Source organism: Anser cygnoides, chromosome 20 (genome assembly GCF_040182565.1).
Source record: "Anser cygnoides isolate HZ-2024a breed goose chromosome 20, Taihu_goose_T2T_genome, whole genome shotgun sequence".
NCBI classification, from domain to species: domain Eukaryota; kingdom Metazoa; phylum Chordata; class Aves; order Anseriformes; family Anatidae; genus Anser; species Anser cygnoides.
Genome location: NC_089892.1, coordinates 10164362 through 10182811, shown reverse-complemented (window position 1 = coordinate 10182811; position 18450 = coordinate 10164362). Strand labels below are relative to the sequence as shown.

The following is an 18450-nucleotide window of genomic DNA, read 5'->3' as shown; positions in this document are numbered from 1 at the left end:
CCCCACAACTCGTTGTAGGAGCTGTTTGTCCTGACCTTTCCGTTTGGCCTGTCTGAGGGAAGTTCAGTGTTTCCAGTCCTTGACTAGTGTGTTAACTGGATTTACTGCCCCAGAACAATACTTGCTGCCTTTCTGTGATGCAGTTTAGAGACTGCGTGAATTCTGTGAACTTTAGGAAGGGTGGGTTTTCCAGGTCGTTAGTCAGTTGTGCCACCTCCCACGTGGAGAAATGGGGTGATGAGTGCTTCCAAGAAGCTGAAGGAAGGTGATCTGCAGGTGTTGCAGTGTGCCCTTGGGGCTGTAATGAATGTAAATACTGACATCTACCAATTCTCTTTTAAAAATCTCATTAATGCTAAAGAGGCCCAAACTGTCATCCAACAAAGAGGGAAATAGGCCCTGAGCAGGCCCGGAGTGACACAGCCCTGTTCCTCAGTCCCTTGGCTCGTAAGAATGGGAACAGTGGGGCCAGTGGAGATGCTTTGTGCTGCTTGCAGGTGGCTCAGGTATCCTGGATTTTTCTTCCAGCCCAACTAGCTGGGTCAGGTGTCTCGGACAGAGGAGCCTGGCCTCATTTCCATCATGCTTTCACAAAGGAATCACAAGCCTTGGTGTGCGGCTGCTTCTGCTGCTGGAGCATCAGATTTCATCAGTGCACTAGTGGCTCAGCTATGTCACAGTTTGTTTGCTGGCTGCTTAAACCATGAGCTGAAAGCACTGACCTCGGCATGGATTTCTGTCCCACCAAAACCTGGGCACGTCGCGCCATGTCCCAGAGCCTGCTCCTCATTTCCTTCAGTTTTTCTGAGCCTGCCTGAGTCCAGGCTCGCTGCTGTTCCCGCTGCCCTGCTTCCAGCCTTGGAGAAATCTTCTTCTGTGCCAGTTCTTTCACACAGCCTTTATCCATATTTGACCTATTTGTCATTTTTGTACAGAGTTGTCTGGAAACGGCAGGAGAGGAAGAGGGATGATGGATCTGAGGGGTGCTGGCTCTTAATTAAAAATATTTGCAGAACAGTGGACAACTCAAGCAAATCAAGGCTGTGTTCTGCAGGTAAGGTGTGTTTCAGCATGCAGATGTCTGTTACGTGGTAGCCTTGTATCCATGCTTTATTGCCATGCTTGTTTCGTAAAGCTGACTACCAACGTGTGCAACAGCCCAGTTAATATTTGCTTCATACCCTTAGGAGTCCCCAGCATGCTTGCGAGCTGCTTCTGGACCTCTGCTTGGGGGCTACTGGCATGACTGGAAGCCGGGCTCATGCACATGGTTCCACAAGGCTGGGCCCTTGGCCCGAACCCCAGCTCAGGCTGGGGCAGAGGGAAGGTGGCCACGGGGCTGTGCACTGCCCCCCGGCCCGGGGCACGGTGCCTCTGCCTCCAGGAGAGCAGCCGGGCCCTTTCAGCTCCCTCACGGCTGCAGCAGATTTCTGAAAACACCGACCCGAATTGGCACCGGCACGCTTCAGTCAGGCGTGGCGCTTCCCTCTGCACGCTCCCTGGTGTGTTTAGCAATGGGAATTCACACCCAGTCCCACGCATAATCCCTTAGCAAACATTAACTCGCCGCTCCTAGTGGCGGGGTGCAGCAGACCAAAGCAGAAAATATTTCAATTTCCTGGCACATTTCTTTGGTATAAGAGTAACCTTGATTTTCGGTAGAGTTGATCAGATTGCTCATAGCAAGTATTTTTCACTGTAACTTTTTTTGACTCCTTTGAGAAGAACTTGGAGCTTTTGACAAGTCACTAAGCTGTCTGGAAACAAAAAAAATGCCTTAATAAGAGCTGTGGGCTCTGGCAATAACTCGGGGTTTATTGGCTTTCTGCCTTGCATATCATTGACTGAATTGGTGACATTTTTAACTGGAGACTAAAATTGTATGGTAAAGCTCAGGTAACTTTTTAAAGACTTAAGAAGAATTTCAGACGTAGGCAGCATTTGCTTGAATATAGAGGATGGCAAAAGAGCAGAAGCAAGGCATTTAAGTCTACAGTCTGCTGGGATTTTCAATAGTATTAAATGAGCATTAGTCAATCAAGGTGTAATATACAGCAACAAGAAGATTTTTTTTTTTTTTTTACAATTGTGTATTCATAAGTAGGAGCACCTAATACAAAACTAGGAGTAAGTTGTAATGTGCTATCCTGCCAGTCTTTTTCCCCCGTAATTTCTCTCTTGAATTTCATGTAAAACGCTGCTGTCCCCTGGAACAAAGGAGTCACGTTGCCTTTGTTCATTAAAAATTGCATATGTATAAAATATCAGTGTTGTCTAAAACCCCTCACTGTATGACTTGTGCCGTACATCAGAACCCATCTCCTGCAGCCTGGCAACTCTCTCTGTTGCTATAGGGACGCGGCTCCGCCACCCTGTCACGGAGAACCTCGAGCATTCCCGTTTTCGGAGCTGCTACAACACCTCCAGCCCTCGTGTGTTTCATTCACTTGCTCGCTCCCATCCAGGAGTGCTTCTCCTCCGAATCTGGAGTTACTCAGCACTTCTGAACTCGTAAATGAAACAGCGTTCGTTAGCTGAAGAAACGCCACACGATACTTTGAGGCACGCATTTGGCTGGGATGTTGTTACTGCCCCTGGGCTTGTTTCACGTGCAGACACACAGTGTAATTAGCATCCCCTGCTGTGCATTATATTTGTCTTGGCATACTTAAAACTATCATAATTCCTGGCTTCTGTGCACCTGTCTGCAGCTGTATACCAAAGGGCAAAAGTTTCTGAGAGAAACATCCTGCCTTGAGTGCTAGGCCCAAGGGTAAGGCAATCCGTTAGCAGAGAAGAAACATCCCCATGGTGAGTTTGTTGCAAGGCTGGGTGCAATGTGGCTGTCGTGCTTCTTGGCAGATTGTGCTGTCCACAGTGCCAGACCCCACACCACGGCCAGCACAAGCCCAGAGGCGCGTGCACTCTTGCAGGTGCTGCGCGGATCTCGGGGGCCGCTGCGTTTGCCCCTCGTCTGGCACGGCCCCACCGAGCAAAGGCAGGGTGCTCGACCTGCCTTCTTGCTTCCAGGTAATCCTGGTAGTGAACTAATTGCTGAGGGCTTACTGTTTCTCCCGTGGAACGATTCCACTGGAATAATGTAAATTTTGTGTAAGGTGCACTTGGAAATACAAGGCAGGTATTGATACGGCTTGATTTTAAATGATGAAAAAAAGGGCTTTTTTTTTTTTCTTTTTTTTTCCCCTTCCTTATAGACAAGTGTCCGAACAAGACTGAGCTATGATTTTGCCTTGCTGGAAATGCCAGGTGTGTGTATTGCGTGGTGTCCTGGGGCTCTGTGCGGCAGGAATGGAGAGGCCCTGGGGCCCCGGTGTCACAGGCACCTCAGCTGAACAGGATCGTACACTGCCAGGCAGGAAGAGATCCAGGGGCCGGGAGAGGAGCTCTGGTGTGGAAAAGGCTGGGAGCTGTGGCTGCAGGGTTTTTCTGCCCATCGGGAACACCCCGAGGGTTTTACTACAGTGGGAATAGCAGCTAAAGATTTAAGCGAGGGCTAATAACAAGGAGAATAAAATAAGAGTGCGAGAATAGCAAGCAGAAAAGCTTTCTCAGCTGCAAAACACTCCGTAACGCTGCAAAACGCCCCGTAATGCTGCAAAACAACATTGGCTCACTGCAGACCAAAATCCTGAGTGCTGGGAAGAGACGGCTCGGAGATTCCCCAGTCATTGACTGGTTTTAATGTATTCCTCGCAGCCAGCCAGCGCTCCCGCTCCCGGCTTGCGGGCACGGCAGCCAACTCGCCCCCGCCGCAGCCAATCACCGCCGCTGAGCCGGGCTGCTCCTGCCATGAACGTGAAGGAAGGCGATGGCTGCGGAGTAATGCAGACAAAGCAGGAGTGAGAGGCAGACAAAAGGGATGGAGTCCCAGGAGATGTGATCCACCCCGTTAAAGGAGGCGTCCGGAGCCTCTGCAGCTGTGTTGATGCTGCTTCGCGCAAGAGGCACCAGCCTCTCGTCCCCCCCGGGAGATCGTTACGGCGTTAATTGCCTCTGCACGAAACCCGGCCGTGAGGCTGCTCCTCGGCAGCCACCCGCTCCTGCCTCCAGCCCTCGCCGGTTCCGAGAGCCCGGCCAGAAGGAGCGGCGCCCCTCCAGCTGGCCCCCCTGGATCAGATGTCACCTGTACCCAATGAAGCAGATCCCGAAGTGCCACGAATGGATCCCAGGATTCTTATTTTCCTCCTCTACGTGATGATCCTTCACGAGCTGGTGAGTGGCTGGATGGAGTACCAGAAGCAGATAGCCAAGCCGAAGAAGCAGGCAGGTCCGGTTTGGTCTTCTAGGTGAGTTGCTGTTGTTGTGATTTCGAAGGGTGAGCGGCTCGGTCCTGAAGCGGGGGTGTTCTGGTGGGGAAGCTTGCCTTTTGTGTGCCTACCTCACTCCCTGTAGATGTGTGCATGTGCCTGTCAGTTGTGTGTCAATGCGCACAGGTAGGATTAGGTCCGTTAATCTTTTGAGCCTGTGTTGTCTGAGCACGCCGTGCGTTTGACACAGAGGTACGGATTTGTTTTCGTGTGGCATTTTTTTGTGATTTGTTTTTCTGTGGCAATGTGCTGCAGCTCAGCATGTTCCCCATGACTCAGGTTCCTGACCAACAAGCCTTGAAGATTAAAATGTGGGTACCACTTTAGGCAAGATGCTCATCAATGAGACACAAACCTCTAGGGACTTTGTAATCAGAGTATTTCTTGCTAAATCACCAGCGTGCATGTCACTATCTCTCCGTCTCCTCCCACCCTCTGGGCTGTGCCCACTACACAAATCCCTTTCTTGTTTTCTGCCCAACAACAAAAATAGGCTTTAGAAATAAGGCCATAACAGGAAAACCTTGTGAACCTTTAAAATACATATATGTTTCTGCAAACAGTGTATGGTGTGCTTGGGGTAATCATGGTCTTAGTACTGTCTTATAAAGAAAAATATCTCGGCAGTTCTGTGTCGACTGCATGGTTAGAGACTCACACCCTGGGATCCAAAATTCACCTCCTGCTGGGTCTCGGGCCGTGGCACCAACGTGCTGTGGCTTTGGACCTAAGATGATGCCCGTGACCCAGTTTGCTCTCGGTCTGGCAGCCGCAGCACAGCGAGCAGAGCTGGCGGCTCACCGTTAATCCTAATCCCGTGACGTGCAGCATCCCAGCCGCAGCGACAGCCCCGTGCTGCACGCGCTGACGGTGCCTCCACGGAGGGGAAGGCAGTGGTGCGAGCTTGTCCCCGGTTGTCCCCAGATCCTGCTGGCAGACGCTAGCCAGGAGACGCCAGACTCTTCATCTGCAGCTCAGGGATAAATTTGCTGGCTGAATTTCCTGACCAGCAAAGCTGAACTGCACCTTGTGCTGTGCAGTTGTACGAGTAACGTGATTTGCACTAGGAATGCAGCCATGGGTGGAGGCAGCTCCAGTGGAGAAATAGCTTGAAAGCGATGGACTGGCTGGGTTATAACTGAGGACAGAGACAGATTGCCTCGCTGGCTTCAGGGAAGGGCACAGGGAGGTATTGGAGAATAACTCGCCTGGGTATGAGGCAACCCAGTGCTAGCAAACGGATGTGATGCGGAAAAATCTAATGAATATTTTATTTACCAGCAGCCACCAAACAACCTGCATTCAGCAGGAAGGATAATGTTGTAGGATGGAGCTTTCGAAGAGAACCTAAGGGAACAAGGCACCCCACCAGAAACAAAAACATCCCTGGGGGCTGGCATCTGACCCAGCCTCTGCTGGGGGGCTGGGACCGGGCAGGAGGGTTTGTGCAGGGCCCCGCACCCTGGGCACGTCCCTGCCTTTCCCATCCAAGCCCAGCCCAGCCCTTGTGCCTGTCCCTGTTGTACCTGGCCTGGACTAGTCACTGCGGTGACTCGTGGCGATGCTCAGGACGTTTGGCTGTGGCTGCAGGATGGATGCAAGGGCTCGTGCTGGAGCACAAGGCAGAAGGTGGGTGGGGAGGCTGTAGGCACCTGCTGGTCCCTTTTGTGGCTGGGCTGTGGCACAGCTGGGGAAAGGGCATCTCTGGGCACCCTGTGTCCCTGTAGAGGTGCTGGCCACGGCATCATTTTGCTCTTTTAGCTGACTCCAGCCAGCCTGGGAAAGCAGAGCCGCCAGCTCTGCGTGCGTCACTCAGAGCCTTCACAGGCTGCACCCTCAGCAGGAGTAGCTCTGCAGTGGGGAGAAGTGAAATTATGGCATGAACTGGGATCCTTTTAGTGGAAGTAAGATTGTCCCGGGGAGGGGCTGAGCAGATTTAAAACCAGCTCAGTGTCGGTAGGGGAGGGAGAGCGTGTGCAGGGGCTGGGCTCGTGGTAGCCACTACACGCTGCCGCGATGAGGCAGCGCCTGGTGAAGCTTTCTCGGGTGATGAGCCCTTGTAGCCAGGTTTCCCAGTGCTCAGAGAGCACAGTTGGTGCCAGACGTTCACCCTTCAGTATATTCTTGGGTTTAGGAAGTGCTCAGAAATGGTTTTCACATCTGTAGAGCTCCATCGGCAGGGCAGGGGCAGCGCCAGCCAGCTCAGAGGTGGCTTTCCCACCGCGCGGCTCAGCGCCGGGCCAGGCACCATCTGCCCACAGCAGCCTGCTGCCAGCCCCGGTCACCCGTCTGCTGGCAGCTGATGCAGCCCTGGCACCAAGAAAACCATGGCATCTGCGTTGGTTTAGGGGATAGAAAGTGGCCGTACGCCCACACCTGCACGGGGCTGAGTGTGCATAGCTCGGTGCCTGGGCGAGCTCGGCCGACGGGTCCCAGCGCGGGCAGCCACGGAGCTGCATCCCGCCCTGAATGCCTCCGCGCTGCTCGTTTCCACCTCCTGCCAGGGGCAACGTGAGCAAGGGGCTGGTGCCATCCAAGATTCAGGGATTATTGAATTTTAGGATTTGCAGGCGTTGCCAAGAAAGTCACCCAAAGCCTTCCTGTAAGAGCTCAGCCCCAGAAGCCAGACCTCCCTGGGAGAGGAGGCCGGCACTGTCAGGTGAAGCTTCGCCTCCTGCCACCTCCCCAGCCTGCTAGTTTAAAGTAATTAATCTGAAAACCAATTAGGAAATGAAGTTATAAACCAGCAAGCTAATTAGGACACGACAGAGCTGTCTCTTGGCTGCACTTGCAGCACAGGCAGGGATTTCAGGGCTCGTCCTCCTTTTGTGGATGGCGTATAGTAACGAGCTCTGGCGTAAAGCAGCTTTTTCTCCCGCTCACAGCATTTCTCCAGCTCTGTTTTCCTCGGCCCCAGAAGGGGTCACGGCTCCACCAGCCCCCTCTACTGCTTGTGGGCACGGTGGGGAGTTATTGGGGATCACAGGAGGCGTGGTGCTGAGCAGGCTCTAGAAAGAGGGGAAATTTCTACTCGCCAGCCCCAGAGATCACCCCCATGCCCCCCTTTTTGCAGGGAATTTCAGTGCATACCCCTGCAGCTGCCACCCCTTGGTCTCTGAGGTCCGGGCATAGATGCAGGGGACATGTTCCCTGGCTCCGACCCACGCCTCTGACGCTGTCTCACTTTTCTCCTCACCAGCAGCGCCACCAGACCGAACCACTCCAGCTTCTCCAGGCCCCTGGTCCACTCGGTGCGCAGGGAGCGGTACCGGGACTGGAGGAAACCGGGACGGATCATCAGGAAGGCGTGAGGATGCCCCGAGGTCTGTCGGGGAGCATGGGGAGAGCCTCCCGAGCCCGAAGACACCACCCCTCGTGCGGCCCGCACCGACTACTGTGAAGCAGCCGGTGGGAGAGTGTCTCATAGGCACCGTGAGCTGTGCCCTGTAGCTTTCTCCTTGCCCTGAGCCTGGTGTGGCCGAGAAGGAAAGAGCCCCTTCCTCGCAGGGACCCGGCGCTGCGTGGCGAGGGGCTGGGGAGGTGCCCCCAGCCAGCAGCAGTGGCCCCAGATGAGGTTTTTGCACCCAGCGCAGCGAGGTGACTTTTCTTTCTTCTTCCCAAAGGGCTAAGTAGATGGAGAGCAGATTGCTTTGGGGCAGAATGAAATTAATGAAATTTGCTCCTTGGGCAACCATGGGAAGCCTCCAAAGGGTTTCAGTCTCCTCTCGCCCACCCGAGGGCTGCGTGGCTGGTGAGCAGCGTTGCCCAAAGTGATGGAAGGCTTTGGTGTCCCGCTGGTGACCCGTCCCCAGAGCCCCAGAGGGACGTGCTTCCACAGCAGCACCCAAAGAGATGACACTCATTGCTGCGGAAATGCTGGCTCCCTGTTAAGTCTCAGCCACGGGGGTCTGTACGTTCTTTCTGCTTTTCGTCACCACCGTTGAGTGGGTGGCTCTGGGCTGGAGGAAGGAAAGCACCCTGAACTGGTGACTCAGAGCTATGCCACTGAAGGCAATTTGCTGCAATGACCTTGTAATTAGATTTCTTTGCAGCATTCCCAGCAGTCGAGGCAAATGTAAAAGTGACTTTCTAATGAGCAGATAGATGGCAAAAGAATACAATATTGCTCTTTTATTAGTCTGTGATTTAGACATAAAATTAGATTTTAGAGGCAAGAGTCAGTCCTCGCGTCCTGCCACCCTGCTTACAGTCATGTGCAGAACTGGGAATCTCTGAGCGCTGGCAGGATTCTGACACCAGGCTCCTAACAGCAAATGTTCAGGGCAAAACTGACTGCCTTGTTTGCTGAACATAAAGTCTGGCTCAAACACAGCCTGTTTTTCTCGTTGCCAACCATTTATAAGCCTGACTCAGGCTCGCAGACGCGTTATCCAGCAGTAGATAGGGAAGGGACTCAGAACCAGGCATTCCTTATGCCGAAGTAGCCACCTGCTGCATTTGCATGTCCGTCTGCTTCCCGGCTGTGTGCGAGGCGCTCCTGCGGTGGGGGCTGCGTTTGCTGAAGCTTGCAGGAAGCGCCTGGGCGAGGGCAGAGATCTGTGCCTGAGTGGGGCACCCGGAGCCCGAGCAGGAGGAAGCTGGAGGCACCCTGCTCCTGAGATGCCCGGGCAAGCTGGAAAGTAGCTTGGATGCAGACCTCTGCTCCTACAGGAGATGAACTTCTGGCCTTGTGAGGTGGAGTTTGTCTTCAGTTCTGAGATTTTTTTGAGAAAGGAGCTAGAAGTAGCAAGGAACCCGCTTTCTGCACATCCCAAAGGATAAACTTGCAAAGATGTGCCTCAGCTCTGGGTCACTGCGGCTATCCCCGAGGCATCCACTGCCTGTCCCAGTACACACAGGTGCGTCCACAAAGAACAGGACAACAAACGAAGAGAAGATGTCGGGGGGGGGGGGAAAACAGTGGGAAAGCATTTCTGGGTGGTGGGGGCTTTGCTTTCCTGGCGTTCAGCCTGCCCCCAGCCTGTGGGGGACGTGGCTGGGTGCTCTGCCTGCCCTTCTGCTGGTCTGGGGGAATCTGCTGGGAGCGATCAGCATGCAGAGGTGTGTACCTTAACTCCTGGAGTGGTGCGGGACATGGCTGGGCTCCCAGCCTCAGCAGAGCAGGCGGCCCCAAATGGGACCGAGATGTCCAAACGGCCGCACCCTTGGGAAGGGACAGGAATGCCTTGCTTTGCTGATCACATGCTGGATTTATCCCTGTAAATACCCTCCTGTTTCCTTCCAATAAACTCTTTTACATACATCTTGTTTACATCATCTCCTTTCTCGTTCAGCCCTTACATGTCTCTTCACGGCTTTCGCAGCCTGGGAGCCAGCACAGGCAGTGGCTGCTGGCAGCGTAAGCGGTGACTCAGTAGGGCTAAAAGCATCTTCGAATACTGAACTTGTAACACAAATGCTTGTTTTCTTGTCTTTTCCGCAGAGGAACACGTGGCTGCAATCCAGAGTCTTGTTTTGGATGGTTGTAGGCTTTGCTTTGTTCTTTTCCCCCTTTTTTTTTTTTTTTCCCTTCTCACACAAATATCCAGGTTGCTCTGCAGCTGTGTCGGGGAAGCTCCTGCCCGAGGAGCGCTCCTGCGGTGGGAGCTGATGATGGCAAAGAGCTCAGAGGCGGTGGGCTCCACAGAGACCAGAGCCAGCCCGGAGGCAGCCCCGCGGCCACGTTCTGTGCTTTAAAAGAAAAAGAATAAAATAAGAAACGAACAAAGTACTTACTGTAAGCCACGCCGCAGCCCTCGCTCAAGGCTTCTCGTGGGGCGCTGCAGAGTGCTGCAGGTGGAAGTCCCCGCGTGCAGCTCAGACTGCGGTCGATGCTGTCCCACTGCTATGATTAGGCTCCGTGGGCTGCAGGCTGTGCTCCAAACCACCGCTTTCTTAGAAACTTCCCTTTTGCCTTGAAATGGCTCAGAGAAGTCCTGCCCCTCCATGTCAAGCCAGAGAAATCCCCGGGTGGCTGGGCGCAGGGAGGGATCCAAGTACCGCGGTGCCACCAGCCCTGGCGTGACCCGTGGGGACCGCTCCCCTCTGGCCCCAAAGAGCTCTCTGGGGTGGAGCAGCAGGAGTTCGCCTTTGGGTGACGGGCTAAACCAGGGGAATTTTGTACATAAAGAAGGAGCAAAATCCCTGCTGTGCTGAGAGGCAGGGCTGGGTGCTGCTCTGCATTCCTCCTCTCCAGGTCCTGCTCTGATCCTTAGCGCTGTTTTTGAGGTAAGTGTATGGTTAATGGCTTGTGTGATTCACCTTCAAGGTAAGTGAAAATTCATTTTTTTTCTGCCTTTCCTTGGTAAGTCAATTCTGATTTTTTTCTTTCTTTCTTTCTTTCTTTTTTTTTTTTTTTTTTTTTTGAGTAATTCTTAGTTGTTTTCTTCTTACTGCTTTTAATTTCTCCTCTTACTCAGAGGAGGGAGGCTCTGTTTCTTTCATGAAGAAATTACTGCCTATATGTAAACTCACTTTCTAGAGGGCAGGGTGAACCCAGGCATCAATCCCAGCCCTCACTAGCACAGGGAAAGTGAGGCCGAGGAGCCTGAGGGGTGTTTGCTACCCCCAGAGCCAGGCTGGTCACTGCAGCTGCAGTGGTTCTGCTCCGGGAAGGAAGGAAAGGCTCTGCTTGTCGCCAGCTCTCTGCAACGGGGCAGCCCTGGTTTGGGTTTTCTGGATCGGTTGCAAATCCTTGTGGATGATAGCAGCAACAAAAACTGATTTAAAAACAATGCTTAATTTTGGAAAGCTTCACTTCTAGGGCAAAAAAGACAGAGGTGAGCAAACTGTTAATGCAACGGTGTGTCTGCGATAGCCATACACACTTCTGCATTAGAAGGCACTGTCTTTAGGTGTTGGCTAAACCAGGGGAGTGCTGGTTATTAACCCATAGTGCCCATGGGTTTAAACTCCTGTTTTCACCAAAAGGAGAGTTAAAGGCTGCAGTGAGGAGGTGGCACCCTGTGGGCGGCTGGTTCTCAGCCCTTTCTGAGCCTCTCAGGCCATATCCATCACCCACCACATCCAGCCAGTCCTGAGCAAACAGAAAGGTCTGGTTTAATCGCAGGTTTCTCTGGACGACAGAATCCAAGAGAGACCAAAGGTGCCTTTGCCTGAAAATGCATCAGCTGTGAAAACACCTTCACGCCCCATTTCTCCCTGTGGTCCATCCCTGGGCACAGGGGCTGCATCCCAGAGCGGTGCTGAGCACCGGGGGATGCTCAGGAGTGGTGGGCTCATACCCTAAATGCAGCGTGAGCGACGGCTCCCAGAGAGCCAGGCTTTAAAGCCAAGTGCTTAAACTTAGGCAAAGAAAAGCGTCTGACTTCAGGCTCATCCAGGTAAGGATTGAGGCTCCCAAGCGGCTGGGGAAAGTTTTCCTGCTGGTGAGACCCCAAAGGGCTCGGAGGCTGCGTGCCAAAAAGGAGCAGGCTCGGCACTGCTGTGGTGGTCCTGCTCCTCGCCCCACCATCGCTGCTGCCGAGGAGCGGGACAGCAGTGCGGGTCACCCCGCGGTGGTGAGTGCCATCGGCTGAAAGCGCAGCCCCGGGAATGGCATCGGGCAGCCCCCAGCTCCTTGTGCAGTAAATAACGAGACCTAAAAGGCACAAACCCAGCGGGGTGGAGAGCAGCAGAAGCAGCAGCCCCATGGTCCTCCCTCCTGGAGGCAGACACCGGAGCTGCTCCCTGGGCCAGGTTGTGCAGCGCCCTGCACCCGCTGGGGTGTCCCGCTGTGCTTGGCGGGCAGTGTGAGGATTTCGGATGCGGCAGCTGAGCGGGGTGGGTGTGCGGGAGCTGCTCTGTCTGCCGGGCGGTGAAGGCTGGCAGCAGAAGGTGGGGTAATTCAGTCGGCCGCTTGCCAGTTGCGCTGTAACAAAACCTGCTAAATGATTGTAGTGTGGGTGATGCTGGGCTCTTGCAAGGGATTTTAAATGCAGAGGCTTTTGGAGCCAGGCAGTGACAGCATCATTCATTTCATCTTCTCTTGTGAGCAGTTAGTAGCGGTGAACTTGTGAGCTGCTCCTGTGGTTCCTTTGTTGCCTTTTCTCTTTCTTTTGCAGCACAAGCAGAGGAAGCCAAGCTGAGCGTGGCGGGGTCAGGTCCGATTACCACGAGGTCGTGCTTGCTTGTGAAGAGCAGGACGTGGCCCCTTGCACCTGCCAGGCCTCCTCTGTGGTGCCTGTGGTAATTAATAGTCATTGTTTGGCCACAGATCTTCAGCCTCAGCGACAGTGTTTGAAAACCCGCCTCTGATGCAGCTCAGCCTTTGTGTGCAAGAAGATGAGCTCGGGTGGTTTCACTGCTTTCTCTCTTCCACCCCAACCCTTGCAGGTCAGCACGGAGGTGTCCGAGGAGCTGCTGGCCTCGCTCGCCTTCATGAACACCAGCTCGGACTGCTTGCCCCAGGGGCTGCACCCCGCCATCCCCGCCCTGGGGACCCTTCTCCTGCTGGGCTGCATCCTGCTGAACGGCGTGAGCTTCTGGGTCTTCTGCTTCCACATCAAGCAGTGGGATTCGGGCATGATCCTCCAGTTCAGCCTGGTCCTGGCAGACATCGCCGTCATCCCTGTTGCTCCACTCCGGATTTCCTACCTCAGCCTTGGCAACCAGTGGCCATTTGGCCAATTTCTCTGCCAGCTTGAAGTCTTCCTGCACAGCACCCACATGTACGGCAGCATCTATTTCCTGACGCTCATCTGCATCCACCGGTACTTTGTGGTTGTTCGGTACAAGAGCAAGTCCCTCTGGAAGAAGAAAACCTTCTTGAGAAAGCTGTGCTTGTTCGTCTGGCTCGTCCTCTTTGTCCAAGGGCTCCCTTTTTTCTTCGTCCTTAAAACTTCAGTTATTGATGGCTCAGAAAGATGCCTGAATATTCACCAGTCGGAGTTGTCCTCTGTTTACTTAGTCTACAACATGGTTGTGGTTGTGTTCTCTTTCCTTCTGCCCTTTGCTGTTTCCTTGACCTGCGGTGCTCTGCTAGCAGCTGCCATTGCTAAAGCAGCCAAGAGAAGCTCCAGAGGTAAGAAGATGAAGAACAGGTCTCTGCAGATGATAACGGTGTCTCTGGTGATTTTTGCCATCTGCTTTGGTCCTCTGCACGTCTGCAGGACCATAGGCGTCGTTGTGAAGTACTACGACATGTCTTGCAAGCTCCTGCACCAAGTGGAAGTTGCCTACTACATCAGCTGGGTCTTCACCATGGCAAACACCTGCCTGGATCCCCTGATCTATGTGTTTGCCAATGACAAGTTTAAGAAGAGCTTTGCTGACTCCTTCCGCAAACACTGGGGCACCAAGTGAGTGTGGCAGGGAGCTGGGAGCTCCCCGAGGGCAGATGCTGAAGAACTGAACCCTGAGCTTCTCCCTCCTTTTTTCTGTCCCAGGTCCCCAGAGCTACCAGCAGCAGTTCAGCCTGGCAACATTGCAGGACCTGGGGGTTTCTCTGTGTTCCCCCAGTGACACCAAGGGGTTGTTCCTGCAGGCAGGGGCTCCCTGGGCTGTAAGGAAGCTCTGACTATGCACAGCTCCTGGCTGTACCCCAGCTGGTTGGACCTCTCGTACATGAGTTTCTTGAGAGTGCTGAAAGAGCCAAGCCCTGCTGGGTACAAGGGGGGAATAGGGAGCGAATTTGCACCTCAAGTCATAAATCAGGAGAAAGTCCAGTGAAAACTGTTGTGAATTCCTGACTGTGAATGTTTTTGTGCTTTTTTGGGGAGGAGGGTCTGCGTGTGCGCGGAGCTGAGGAGGGTGCAGGTCCCAGCACCCACAGAATGCCCCCTGTCCAGGCACCCTTGGGCACCAGCATCTCCCCAGCCCCATGCACCACCGGGCTGGGGCCAGGCTCCCCCTTACCCATGCATTTTCTCTTTCCAGATGGAAGGACAAAGTGGCAGATATTGAGCCACGGATAAGGGGTACAGGCCGGAGGTGTGTGGATGGGGAAAGGTGCTTCATCAGCCTGGTAGGAAATCTGGACTCAGTCTGTTGGAAGGTCTTCAGGAACAGGATTGTGTGCGCCCCTCTCGTCAGTCTGCCCTTGTCCCACAAAGGCTGGGCTGAAAGCCTGCGAGGAACTTGCTTCACCCCCCTCTGAGTGGCAGCAAGGGAGAACAAAAGTGTTGGGTAAAGGGTGCAGAAACCTGGAGCCTGAACGCAAAGGCCGTGCTTGTCCTGTTCGGGCATGTTGCCTGGCCAGCCCCCAGCCCTGTGGCTGCTCTCATCCTTGGCACCTTTACCTTGCGGCAGGGAACTGTGCTTCATGGTCTTCGCCTTCTTCCATCGCGCCATGCAGATGGGTGCCTGTGCTCTGGGAGCATGGCAGCCCCAGGGCAGTGGCTTCTCCCTCAGGGTGGTGGGAAGTGGCTGCTCTCTGCTGCAGGAGCAGGGGGAGTGGAAGAGCCTGAGCTCGTGGGGGCAGAACTGCTGAGCTGGCTGCTGGGTCAGCCGAGGTGGAGGAGCCGGCAGTTCTTGGGCTGCTCAGGGTTTCTGCAGATTAGAAATACAGTATAACTTTTAAAATGTATATAATTTTGTGGGGGAGCGGGCTTCTTTTAAACCGGGTTTCACACTGGAGGATGTGAGAGTGTTGGAGGCTCTGACTGCCACAGCTCCAAACTCATAATGGAAAGTGAGGTGCAAAAATAGCACTTAAAAGAGTGGGCAGAGCTGTAACGTCACTTCCCCTAGGGTCATGTGCTCCAGCCCTTCCCTGTGCCCTGGCTCAATTCACCTCTCTGTAAAACAGACCCAGCCAAGCAGAGTTGTGCTGAATAAACAGAGCTGCACACTTGATCACATTTTTGTGTTATAGGGTGGCAAAACACGGTAAAGAAGGAGGCAGAGAGAGGAGAGGCTGGCTGGGTATAAGGCAATGGCTTGAATATTCAGGGTTTATTTTTAGGCTTTGCTATACACTTTGTGAGCATGAGAGTGGATCCAAATTTCACTTCTCCATCTCTGAAATGCATCTAATTGCCCTTCCTTTTTCTGTCTTGCCTCTTTCAACTGAAAACCTACAGCCGCAGATCATGCCCACAGTTTACTTTCTGTATGAGCAAAGCCAGGCACAGAGATCTCGATTTTGTCTGGATTTCCTGGAAGATGCTGTAGTGTCTGCTGCTGGTAGGACAACAGGGAGCAAGACCTCATCACCTAAGAGGAACCAGGCTGTGGTTGGAATTTTCATCAAGGTTTTGGTTCCCAGTACCCCACTTCAGGTTGGATTTGGATGTCTCAGCTGTTGGATCTGCCTCCATGCCTCCTCCTTCCCTTCTGGTCCATCAGCGGAGCTGTGGCCAGCTGACTGCCCGCAGAACCCAATAAATAATGCAGTCATCCTGGAAACTGCTACCAAGGGCACCCAGAAGTGACCAGGAGACTCATTTTCTAACTTTGCTTCTCTCTCCTAATTAATTCTTTGGCTAATCCCTGCCTGCCTGCCTTCCAGGGGGGAGTTGTGCAGCTTAATTTGATTTGTGACTATAATGATAGTCAATCCCTTGCGTGATCAGATGGAAGGTGTTGTTCCTTACTGTTAGTAATGCTGCTCTTGGATGGGTCCTATTGCAACATCCAGGCAAGCTTCATAGTCCTGCCTTGCATGGGCATGTGGGTGGCAGCGAGCAGCAGCTTGGTTTCGGGCTCCTGCTTGAAGGAGGAAATATTTTTGTGTTGAGCTGATACATAAATGAGGAGGCATTTGTATGTGCCTGTGGAAAGGGTGACTTTCCCTGTCCCCGATCACAGCATTTGCCAAAGTGGCCAACAGAAAGCTGAAGACTCATATTCAAAACCCAGGCGAGCAAGTGATGGGGAGGAACCACATCAGGATAATCCCTTTTTGTTCCACCAGGGAGCATAGCTTGAATAATTTTGATGCAAAATGCTTTCCTGGTCAACATTCACCTTCCTGCTCTTAATGAACTGGCAGTCAGTAATTCAGCCAGGACAGCTGGCTTGAATACCAGCAGCTGTTCAGGCATGTACAGCTACAGCCAATGCTTGGGCACCAAAACATGTCTGCAGTCTTGCATGTGACTCTATCTCATCCTACATTTAAAAACCCAACTCTACCATAAGCATGATCACAAATCCTCTTTTCTGGGTTTGAGCTGTTAGTATTTGGTAACTGCAGTGAAAGCATCCCATTTCACATAGTCACAGCACGACTGGGTCCCTCTGGTCCAACCCCTGCTCCAGCAGGGCCATCCCGAGCAGGGTGCCCAGGACCACATCCAGGTGCCTTTAGAAGATCTCCAGGGAGGGGACTCCACAAGCTCTCTGAGCAACCTGTGACAGTGCTCCATCACCTGCACAGCGAATAAATGCTCCCTGATGACCAGGGGAATCTCTTGTGTTCCAGTTTCTGCCCAGTACCTCTTGGAGTTGGACTCGACAATCCTTGTGTGTCCCTTCCAACTTGGGATAGTCTATGATGCTTGTCCTGGCACTTGGCACCATGGAAAAGAGCCTGGCTCCCTCTTTGTTGCGCCTTCCTTCAGGTATTTATAGATGTTGATGAGATCCCCCCTGAGCCCCCGCTTCTCCCGGCCGAGCAGTCCCAGCTCTCAGCCTCCCCTTGCAGTAGAGGGGCTCCAAGCCCTTCCACATCGTGGTGGCCCTCTGCTGGGCTCCTTCCAGCACGTCCAGGTCTTTCTTGTTCTGTGGGGCCCAGAGCTGGCCCCAGCGCTCCAGGTGTGGCCTAGAGTACTGTGTCCTGTTCTCGAGTACTGTGTCCGTTTCAGGCGTGTTTGATCTTACGGAATCTTTTGGGATCATGGTCCCTATTCGCTTGCTATAAGGAGACTGCCTTTAAGCTTTTGATGTTTTAAGATGATTCTTACACCTTTCTGAGATGAGCTTGTGCACTTATGAGGCGCACAACCACACTATTACTTAGTTAAATGCAGGTTATCACTGCGTGATAGCTGCACCTTTACCGGATCTGAAGCCTCACCCAAATGCCGCACCAGGCACCTGGTTCGCAAGTCAGACACCGTTTGTTTCTAGCTTTGAGCAAAGGTGAAGATGCTGATGGTTTCGGACCATCGATTTCTACCACTTTCAGGTTTCAGGATCTTGATGCCATCTCCTTCACTCCAGTCTAAGCTCATGTTGGTTCCCCCCAGCTCTGAGCTCTGCTTCACCCCTGAAATGTGGCCAAGGGCTGGGGGCAGCAAATGGGGGTTTCCTTCCACCAACTCTCTGTCGCTGGGCTGAAGGGGAGAGGGGAACCGAAGCCCAGCAGGAGTGTGACAGGCTGTGACCAGCAATGAACGCCTGTGTCCAGGTTGGGACGTGGCCCTGGGTGAAGGCTGCGGCCCTGCCTGGCCCAGCCTTTGCAGGCCCAGCTGAGTGGCCTGCTCTAGCCCTGTCTTTGCAGACTGGCCCCAGCATGAACCTCTCATAAGGCCATTTGTTAAACGTGCACAGAAGCAGCTTGTGATTAACAATCGTGTTTTTTTTTGTTTTTTTGTTTTTATTTTTGTTTTTTTAAGGCAGGGAAGAGCTATCAGGTCCTACTCCCTGTGCACATGGCAGAGCATCACTGGGCCAGGATGAACAGTGTAAAGGGTTCAGTTACTGACTGAGCTCATGTGAACAGTGGTGACCAAAGGAGCAGGCTCTGTAATCCTATTACTGGTCTCCCAAATCCTTTTGACCATTTAACGAACAGCCACAGGCAGTTCTGTGGTGGCTTTTAGCTGAGCTCAGGCCTGGAGCCCGCTGCAGGCGGTCTTGTTTCAGCATCCCGCAACCTCCAAACAACCTTCCCGTGCTCAGCACAGCTTTGGAGTCCTTGCACTCAAGGGTAAAAGGTGGGCACAAGAACAAAAGGCTGACTGGAGCACCACTGCTGATTTTCTGTAGAGCATGATGGTCTTCTGGACAAGCCCTGGTGAACCCAAGCCCAGAAAACCACCATGGCACCAAGTCCCTCTGTACAACCTGGAGGCATAGAGACCCTGGTCCCATGCAGATCCACCAGCCTTTAATTTATCTTTTTGTATTTAGGCTCGCTGAGCAGCACAGCAAAGTGGGTGAGGAGTTTGCTAAAGCACTAAAACCCACAGAAATGTCTTGGAGCATGGGTGGATGGTGCCTTTCCACAGTGCAGCTG

At 53.2% G+C, this 18450-nt stretch overlaps 1 protein-coding gene and 1 long non-coding RNA gene across 2 annotated transcripts; both read left to right on the top strand.

Annotated features, from left to right (window-relative positions):
* Positions 1–2144: 2144 nt before the first annotated feature.
* Positions 2145–9238, top strand: LOC136786679 (uncharacterized). Its single transcript, XR_010826016.1, has 2 exons — positions 2145–4307; positions 7528–9238. It is a non-coding gene; the product is annotated as an uncharacterized lncRNA (long non-coding RNA).
* Positions 9239–10669: 1431 nt separating this feature from the next.
* LOC106037090 (P2Y purinoceptor 2-like) lies at positions 10670–15122 on the top strand. Its single transcript, XM_048050734.2, has one exon. The coding sequence runs from the start codon at positions 12612–12614 to the stop codon at positions 13629–13631; it is 1020 nt and encodes a 339-aa protein (XP_047906691.2). The 5' UTR covers positions 10670–12611; the 3' UTR covers positions 13632–15122.
* Positions 15123–18450: the final 3328 nt, after the last annotated feature.